This window comes from Chaetodon auriga, chromosome 9 (genome assembly GCF_051107435.1).
Source record: "Chaetodon auriga isolate fChaAug3 chromosome 9, fChaAug3.hap1, whole genome shotgun sequence".
In the NCBI taxonomy this organism is placed as follows: Eukaryota; Metazoa; Chordata; class Actinopteri; order Chaetodontiformes; family Chaetodontidae; genus Chaetodon; species Chaetodon auriga.
This window is the reverse complement of record NC_135082.1, coordinates 6,848,491-6,858,409: the sequence shown is the minus strand read 5'-3', so window position 1 is coordinate 6,858,409 and position 9,919 is coordinate 6,848,491. Positions and strand designations below refer to the sequence as shown.

The 9,919-nt window shown below is 41.5% G+C and overlaps 1 protein-coding gene across 2 annotated transcripts; it reads right to left on the bottom strand.

Annotated features, from left to right (window-relative positions):
- Window positions 1–693: 693 nt before the first annotated feature.
- On the bottom strand, window positions 694–9,836 carry ptcd3 (pentatricopeptide repeat domain 3). Of its 2 annotated transcripts, none has more exons than XM_076739886.1 (23): window positions 9,712–9,836; window positions 9,116–9,168; window positions 8,740–8,779; window positions 8,509–8,554; window positions 8,334–8,402; window positions 7,555–7,659; window positions 7,220–7,343; window positions 6,988–7,091; window positions 6,512–6,682; window positions 6,349–6,409; window positions 5,818–5,900; window positions 5,076–5,220; window positions 4,870–4,920; window positions 4,691–4,780; window positions 4,483–4,511; window positions 4,087–4,193; window positions 3,830–3,908; window positions 2,880–2,970; window positions 2,573–2,658; window positions 2,265–2,410; window positions 2,080–2,121; window positions 1,518–1,676; window positions 694–872 (listed from the first exon to the last, which is right to left on the bottom strand). In XM_076739886.1, the coding sequence occupies exons 1-23, from the start codon at window positions 9,798–9,800 to the stop codon at window positions 827–829; spliced, it is 2,016 nt and encodes a 671-aa protein (XP_076596001.1). In that variant the 5' UTR covers window positions 9,801–9,836; the 3' UTR covers window positions 694–826. The 2 variants fall into 2 exon arrangements, with proteins under 2 accessions (XP_076596001.1, XP_076596000.1); XM_076739885.1 differs by having other exon boundaries at window positions 6,512–6,688; window positions 9,712–9,807.
- Between the last annotated feature and the right edge of the window lie 83 nt (window positions 9,837–9,919).

Sequence of the window (9,919 nt, the reverse complement as noted above, 5' to 3'; positions counted from 1 at the left end):
ACCAAGGCTTGCTCTCTGCATCTTAATGTGCAAACACACACCTATACTGTGCACACACAGGTATAGATATGACACGTTTTCTGCATTGAGGGTGATTGGTATTAAAGTGCCATTAAATGAACACAATTACTATACATCACCATGCGTTTCATTTAAAAATTCCTCACCTCAGCTGCTCATCTTGTCCAGACACGCAGTCTATAAAATCTTCAGTCTGCAAAAACACACACAGTGCACACCTGTATCTGCAAAAACATTACTGTCTGTATGCCTCTTCTGACCCTGCTGGGGGTCTAGAAGCTCAAAAAAGAGACACTAACATATCTAAACCAGCATTTGAGACCCTTTAAATGTTCCACGTGTTGGGCGTTTGAGGAAGTAGCTAATCAGGGATTTGAGGAAGCTGATCAGCTATCAGCAGGAGGAATTTGCATCTGCATCTTTTCCTCTACACCACATACTTCATGGTTATGGATGGTGCAGAACCTGCTAATCCCCACCTGTAGTCATGATGGTCAGTTTCACATTCATGTTTTCAGAATCAGGCTATGATGGGCTTAAAATGCTTAAAATCAGAATCATCTCATAAAATATGACACATTGTGGTAAAATCCTGTGAAGTAAGCCACTAAAAAAATCCCTTAACAAGGAGAAACACTGGCCTCCAGCTGATGCACAGAAGAAAGCTTTGGGAAAGGTTTAGATTTTATTTATGTGACATACAGTTTTATTACACAGATAACAGAACAAGCACGCTCTCTATGGATTCATCAGATTTTTGGGTCAATGGATCGGCATCACAGCGGTTCACCCACTATTGTGTCTTTCAGTCACAGGGCTCTCCTGCAGACTCCAGCTCAGATAACACAGCTCTGGATGGGACAGAAACACAACATGTTTCAGAAAGGTCAAGCATCATATTCAGATCAAATGCTACTAAAACATTCTCCTCTGGAGTTCCCAGCAAAACTACACATCTAATTCCCTAAACTAAGATGCTTCACCACGACTCTAGGATACTCTGTGGAGCTGCTGGGGATCAAAACTTCCTTCCAGTTCTAACAGAAAAACTAATTCACTTTAGTCCATGAAGGCTCAAACACTATGGATTGGTTCCTGTTCATTTTTATCCACCCATCACACTTGCCATATCCACAGATGGGGTGCTGATGAAGCAGATGATATGTAGGACAGAATTTCTGCAGCCAGCTTCACAAAGATATTTTAGACTGATCTTTAGTGTTAGGCCACTCGTAATTCTGCTTTTAGTCTGGTGCAAGTTAGAAAGTTTCATAAAAAAAAAAAGGCAGACTTAATTTCAGTGCTTCCAAGCTGACCCTGAACTAAGAGCCATGTTGAATAATGGCACCAAATGGCAAACCAGAGCAAAAGAATGTCCTAGGCTGAGATTTAGCAGTTTTTTGTGTTGTTCCACTCAGTGATGAAGTGGTCCCACTTAAGACAAGAGGAGCTACACAGCTTCTCCTGCGGTCACACTGTAATTCCCTCCTCCTCACCTTTGCTTCTCAGTCACATTAAACTCAGCCAGTGTTTGCTTGGCCAGTGCTGGCGTTACAGACAGACAGAAGGCTGCAGACAGCTGAACCAGCTCCACTGCTCTTTGGGCAGAGCCATCGCTGCGACACACCGACAGGAAGTCCTGCAACAGCTGCTGACTGGAGAATGAAGGCAGCAGGAAACAGACGATCACAAAAAGCTCAATGAGCACGAGCGTTCGTGCCACATGTACTGCTGAATCTGCTGGACCCAGAGTCACCTGCATTAATGAATGTAAGGCTAAACTGTTTGTATGAGTATGACTGAGTCCACTTTTATTACCTCGTGCTAGTGACATGTTTACCGTTTGTGTTGAAACCTCGAAGGAAAAACAATTCTAATTTCAGTACTTGTAATCACCAATTAGAGGATGCCATGAACACTTTTCCCCTGATGGCACCTTCTTTAAGTGGCACTAGCAGCACTCATGTGAAATGGTAAACATGTCATAAACTGGAGCTGTGTAAAAGCTTTCACTGACAAAATGAATTGTTACAGTCTGCAGTTTGGGGAGAGACTCACGGAGGAACTCTGTTCTGGGATTTGAAGAGCTGCAGCATGTCCCTGCAGAGGAGAGCAGAGAGGAGAAGTCAGATGCATTTCACTGTAACATCATTAGGCAGTGAGCATTAGTGGAGTCAGACTGCAGTGAAAGCTCTCCTGTAAAGGGACAGACGGACAGATGGACAGACAGATAAACAACTTACCAGGCCTGTTGGGTCTTGTTGGCTCGCAGCAGCAGGGTGGTGATGTGTGAGAGGGAGGAGATATCCCACTCCAGGCTGGGCCTCCCATTGTCTCCATCGTACGCACTCTTTACATCTAGAGCACATGCTGCAAAAGACTCCTGAACCTGCACACACACACACATACACACACTTTTAGAAACACAGCCAGGATACAGAATTACCGCTGGTGCTTTACTGTCTGCAAATGGTAGAAAGCTGATCAACATCACTGTCTCTCAGAGGACAAACTGTGACAGCAGCCGCTGCCATGTCCAGGCCTTACTGACCTCAGGACTGTGTCGGTCTCTGGCCATCAGGGTGAGCAGCTCCTCCATCAGATCCTTCTTATTATCATGACCCTGAGAGCGCATATCTGGAAAACAGGTGGAGCACAACAGACATTATATCCACTTTATATTAGCGTCTCTGTGTAAAACTGTCTTTGGAGAGAAATGCCAGGGTGCAGGGTTTCTAACTGTATGAACATGCTGTATGTCATTACCTGGGGGTCAGATTTCATCAGTCATCAACCACTCAAGACATCTACTGAGTGATATTAGACAACTGTATTTACAATATCATCTTAAAACTCACCTTTCCATATAGTGGGCAGCAGGTCCAGGCGATTGTCTGTGTCCAGAGCCTGCATCAGGTCCTTCATTCCCTGAGGACTCGGGTAGAACAACTGGAAACACACATCATAATCACAAGTACTGCAAGCGAGTATCCAGGTCACTTCCTCCTCTCATTCAAGTATGTTCACAATCAAGTTTAGTCTTACTTATACATGACAAGTCTAAGAGTCAGATTAATGACCTGAAACTGTGCACAAAAACTCTATTAGATTAATCTTACTTTAACCCATACATACGAGTTATGGCTTTTACAGGATAAATCCAGTGGCGGAATATAACTAGAACATTTACTCAAGTACTGAATTTCAGTACAGATTTGAGGTACTTGTACTTTACTTGAGTATTCGGATTAGATTTGTCAAATTACAATTTTTCGAACCCTTCCTGTCGAGTGAAAACCGCGTATCTCCAAATGTGTTGGTACATGACAGACTGAGTTCCTTTATGCTTTGAGAAAATCTCTGGGTTCATGAAAAGAGATACATGGTTCTCGCAGGACAGCGACGCGACAAACATATAATGAGCTTACAAAATATGATGCACTGCTGTCGATTCTACTACACAACAGTATATAATGTAGTTCAGATGAGCTCAACCTGAAACACTGACAGGGACCATTTTCCTTTTAGTTTTGCTGATAATACTTTTACTTTGACTTCAGTGAGGGTTTTGAATGCAGGATTTCTATATGTGGTGCAGTATTTTCACAGTGTGATATTTAAAAGAAAACCTCTTAAAATACTGTTAGACTGCAGAAAAGTGTGTGCATCAGTGGTGATGGGGGGGGTTGGTGATGCAGCTCATGATATCGTCTATGGTTGAATTGATTCGTCATACAATAAAGCACATTATATTGTGTAGAGTAGCACAGCTGAGCAAGGAGGGAGGGAGATGCAGCAATGTACTGACCGAGGGAACGAACTGTCTGTACCACTCCAGCACCTCGTCAATGTGCCCCATCATACACAGCAGGTTGAAGAAGCGACCACTGCAGAGAGAGAGGAGAGTTTCACTTCCACAGGCCATGAATGTGGACATTCATCTACATGGCTGAGTCTAATCTCTAGATTTCAGGTTTCAGGCTAAGTTGAGGCTCATAATGAATGAGGCCTGGATGTAGGAGGTACAGGGGAGACGTTTCAGGTTGGTGGAGGGTTTTTACGTACTAGTAAACACTCTGTTGGTAGGAATCTCCCAGAAGCCTCCAGTTCTCCCCGAATTCTACTAGACTCTGGACCTGATAAGCCAGCTCCAGGTCTTTATTATCCAGACACTGTTAGAACACAAACAGGCAGAGAGAAGAAACAGGTTAGATGGACAAACAGATGTGACCTGATCGAGGCATCTGCATTTGGTGCGATTCGTATTTGAACAGTGACACCTGTATACACCTAAAAGAAGGCAGAGAAACACAAGTGTTTACTAAAAAAAAAAAAAGAGCTCTAGAAGAACAAACTCTTAAGAGAAGACTTTGTCATAGCTCTAAAAAAAAAGGACTTCCACTCTGCAGGAACAGATCTGTGATAAATATTTATACAAAGCCAGTAATAAAAAAGACTTACGATTCTCATGGCACTTGCGAAGAATTGAACTGGAAAGAAAAAGGGAGAGGGTACAAAGTCAGTATTAAAAGCCACACCCTAATAGAGAACTCCCTCTGCTTCTTATAGTGATTAGTTAATTGTCTTTTATGTCCATTTAAAAAAAAAAAAAGATTTATTCCCCTTTATTTGTACTATCATCTCCTTACACAAATACAGCACAACATACCATCATCAGGGTCCCGGCAGGTGAAGCTGGTTCCTTGCAGCTCTGACATCACATCCTGTAAAATATCAGGGCTGGGCTGGCCAGAGGAGGCTGGAGAGGAGGCGAACACGTAAAACAACTCAGCACGGAGACACTGCAACGACATGGTTCAATCTAATGTGACAGCAAACTCTGTTTACCTGCTTTGGAAAAGATTGCGAGGATGTGGTTGTAGGAGGCGAGGCTGGGAGCTAAACACACACACACACACACACACACACACACACACACACACACACACACACACACAAAGTAGGCTTTTAACAAAAGACGATTATCATCCATTGCATCAAACTGATCATACCACTGAAGCCCTGTGAGTGCGTGTGTGCGTGTGTGTTGTCACCTATTCCCAAAGCTATCATCTCGCTCAGAGTGTGTCCAGCTTGTGTTCTGGCCAGAAGGCCACAGCGTTTCAGAGCTTGGAGGACACTGTTGAAGGTCATCAGGTTGGGCTGAACTTTCTGTTGACTCATCTGCATCAAAAGCTCCTGCAGAGAGAGAGAAACAGCTGGACTGAGGAAAATGCCACATGAATGACTTTTAATGGCACAAATGGGTGAAAGAATCACAAATTTCACACAATCTCTAAATGCACATAGCTTGTTTTTATTCTAAGAGAGAAATTATGTCATTAGAAGCATTTACCTTCAGACTATCTTTCCAAAATGCTTTCAATATAATATAGAATGAATACAATTTACATACAATATAATATATAACTATATATAGATATCATATTATTACATGACATAATCATACAGAAATTGAGGATTTGTGCTTCTTTTCACTTGTGATTTTATTTCAACATGCCCTTGAGAAAGAATTCTTAAATGATATCACACTTACTTTATTTACCTACTTTACAATTTATCTCATAATATCTTTTTTGCGTATTTAATATTGAACAGTTTTGGGGCTCCAATAACTTACACTTTACATATCTGAGAAAATGTAACTAACTGATGTTAGAAGGTGACATTTTAAATAAACAGTGTAAAGCACATGCATTTTAGAGCGGTGAGAAGAACCCAGCGACATGCTCTTCAGATCTGTATAAACAGTAAAACACTGAAGGATGATCTTACAGTGATGACGTCCCATCTCTCGTTGTATGTTTCTCTGACACCTGGAGCCGCTGAGATCAACGCGTTGAAGATGTGGACGTCAGCTGGGACACAGAGGGTTCAATTATGAGTCATCTTTCGACAGGAGATGAAAAGAACGCTAACAAACCAACTACAGTTCAGATAGATGTGTTACCTGCAGGTTTTAGAGCGCCAAATTTAAAGGATCTATGTGTGGGATTTGAAAATGTCATTTTTTGGCGCCATCTAATGGTATAATCAAGAATAACTCGATGACTGACAGCAGTACACAACGTCAAGACCAGCAGTGAAAGCACATGATGTCCAGCTGGGACAGCACTGTCTTATTACACTTCATGACATGCCATTCTCAAAGAAATATCACTTTCAACACTAAATTTTGTAAAAGTAGATTTTTTGATAGTTTTAGCAACTATAACCAGATTTTAAAGCAATGAGGAAACATTAACATTAATGCTTCATAGACATCATCCACCTGCAACTAATGAGCCATTGTGTCTCGAAACTCACCCGTCAGTCTGTTGTTGAGCATGTCGGTGTACAAGCTGAAGGCCTTTGCAGGGGCTCCATGCTGGGAGACACAAACAAACAAATCCACTTAATCTGGATGAACTGAAGTGAAGAGGCCCTTCCATAACAAGCACCACCATGAATGGTCACGACGTTCTCCTACCATCACCATGCCTCGGATCAGAGCAGAGTAACACCGTGTGTCTCTCTCCGGCAGCAGGTTAAAGATTCTCTCAGCGTTGTTGTTTTCTTTCCAGGTGGATTTGATGAGTTCTGACATGTGGCGCAATCTCCTTTTCCTTCTCTTCACCCCCTCTTCTGACTCAGATCTCTCCTGAAACTTGCACATATTCACTGTGTGATTAGTATGATGTCTGACTGCAGTCAGTGTATTATTTTACTTGTAACAGCACAACTTTGAGACTATTGTGTCTGCAATGATTAGTCAATTGCTTGATTAGTTAAGAAAAAAACACCACAAAATTCTCTGATTCCAGCTTCTCCAATGTGATTATTTGCTGGTCTACAATTGTAACCTGAACATTTTTGGTGTCACTTAGAATAATTGTTAGCTGCAGCTGTAATTGTGCCACTCTCATCTCTGAAATCAGCCTGAGGTTTGGATCAGCGATGACTCACTGTGTCCTCCGCTTCTGATCCTACATCCTGCACAGGATCTCTGTCACAGTAATAACAGATCAGGTCGAGCAGGTCATGGCTCGTTTCCATAGAGACTGATGTGCCTGCAAGAATTTCATTGAAGAGACACAGCTGATGTCGACGGATCAAAGCAACTTTCAAACAACAAGCAACAGAAAATATACGGTGTGTGTGTGTGTGTGTGTGTGTGTGTGTGTGTGCGTGCTCTCACCAGCCTGCTTTAGCTGATCGTACATGTCAACAGCAGCTGTAACTTTCCTCAAGCTGATTCGTTCTTTCAGAGCCTCTTCACTCACCTCCTCGAGAAGCAGTGACACAGTCTCTGGCATCAGACACTGCGTACACAAACAAACACATAAACACACACACACAAATAAACACACACACACACAGGACAGCCTCAGAGGCCCTGTGTCCGTACATTGACGGGTCAGAGCAGCCTTGGCGGGATCAGGTGGACCCACCCAACATTAGACAGGTGGTTTTAATATTGTGACTGATCGGTGTGTATGTGCGTGCATGTGTGTGTGCCTGCATGGTTCTTACTGGTATATGTGGTTCAGCAAAGTCTTGGGTGAAGAACTTGGGATTGCTGTCAACAAAGTACTTGGCTGCAGATCTGCCGGACTCATGGGAGAGAGAGTACAGCTTCTGAAGAGGGAGAGGAGCAACAATACATCAGTTTCAAAACATGCAAAATCGTGTATCAACCATACATATGTGACAGCATCTACAGCAGAGATGATTTTACTTTGATTATGGATACAACTGTAATCCACACTGTTCATCATGTCTACATCAGTACTGCTTTATGTTATTGTTAAAGTTGTGTTTGACTACATCTTGGCATGTTCTCAACGGGGGGATTATCATAAAAACATAGTAATATAAATACCAGACCCTTCTCACAGCACAGGTGGAGAGCCACAGGTGCACCTAATAACCTAATAATAGCAACAATGTGAATTAAACTCAGCCACAATTAACATTACTGATTATACCTGCACTTTTCTTACAACATATTTTCAAAAATTATTTCTGAGACAAAATACCTGCACCATACTCACGTAATACCTCATCAAAAATAATTGCCAAAACAAAAACCAAACAAAACCTTTCAAATGATCAGTATAATCTCAAAATGGTTGCTGTAGTTTAATGACAACAGTGTGAATGCTCTGTTCAGTAAGAAGAAGGGACATAAATTCATACTGTAGTTTAACTACAACAACCAAGAGGCCCCTAAACATGACAGATGACAGAAAACAAACATAAGAGCAGAGTAACACAATATCAGCGTAAAATTCAGCATGTTTTAAACGTACAAACTCAGAAGAGTTCTTGGGTGAGAGGTAAGGATCATCCTGGAACAGGTAGGGATATGCTGTATAATCCTGGAGGGAGAAAAGAAACACACAGATGGACAGATAAACACATAAACATCCACTATGAAAGATCCACATGCACAGTCGCATCAGAGAGATGTGAAGGAGCTCTCACCCTGCCGACAGTGGAAGCCAGAGCCTCCAGCACTGCCTCCTTGCTCCTGTTCAATAAGAAGTGACAGAAATTCACACTATTCTTAAAGCAAGCTAATAACACTTGGCTGACTTGATTTAAAACTGAGTCCATTTCAATAAGATTTATTCAAATGAAGTTTCTCTGACTATAAGGCACTACAGTGTATGAAACTTCAACACTTAATGTAACAGTGATACAGTGGATACATACCATGTTTTCTTCCTGGGGATGACAATCGTCTCTGTAGATTCTGAGCAATGAGAAAAGGTATAATTTTAATGTTATTGATTAATCTCAATTCTAAAAAAACACCTGCCTGTGATCTAATTGATAGAATGTGATTTGGTCAAATCTAACAGGATGGACAGCATTTCTCCTAAATCTAGTCATTTTCCATCAAGTCATTTTTGGATTTGCTTGACAGTATATGGTAATCCTGATCATTTCCTGCCGGATTTATTCAGACACAAGGCTGACTGCACTTGATCTTATCTTATATTCTGAGGAAGTGAGATTTTCTCACACTGATCTCGTCTGTACTGACAACAGCATTTCTGTCATGACTAAAAATCGTATTCCAAATTACCTTTACTGGCTTGTGCAGCTTGTTGTCGCAAAGCCGGTGTCCAAGCAAAACTCCTGGAAAAAAAAAAAAAAAGACACGGATTCACTAAAAAGACGTACAGTTTTGCACAAGACATCTTCAGTCCTCTGGTAGACTATATCAATTCATAAATCCCCTTGTTGTACACACAGTATTTATTATCTAAAAACATCAAACCACTTGAAAGATGTCGACAACATCGTGACAAACATAGCTGCAAACAATATCAACAGTGAATGAGGTCAATATCAATCGGAAGGCAGCATATTCAGAGAGGATGGCTGACAGGATTTGCCCTTTCGTAAAAGACCCACGTTCTTTAAACTGTTAAAGTTAAACCGTATGAAATCCTTGAGCTAATATAGCGTTTACATACGTAGCAGTAACTTGAATACTGCTTCAATATAAAACAGTTTCCTAACATTTAGTTTACGTTAAATTAGACTCATGAAGACATGACCTCCTGTTAAATTATGCTAGCTGCAGCTGTCAGACTCATGTAGCAACCAAAATAAAATGAAAATAAAGTCGACTGAACAACACACTGGTTTCAAACACAGCTGTAAACCTTTTCTTACCTGTGACCCCATATCTGCTCGAAGTTATTTAGCAAAAATCGGCTGTTTCTCTGGATGTAACGCCCTACGTGCCAACTGGGTGCCGCCATATTGTTACACACTGAAGGCTTCTGGGAGGGAGAAACCACATGTGCTCATTAAAGGGGAGAGAAAAATAATACCAGTTTGTATTTTGAATAAGTACTACAATTCATCCACATGTAATATC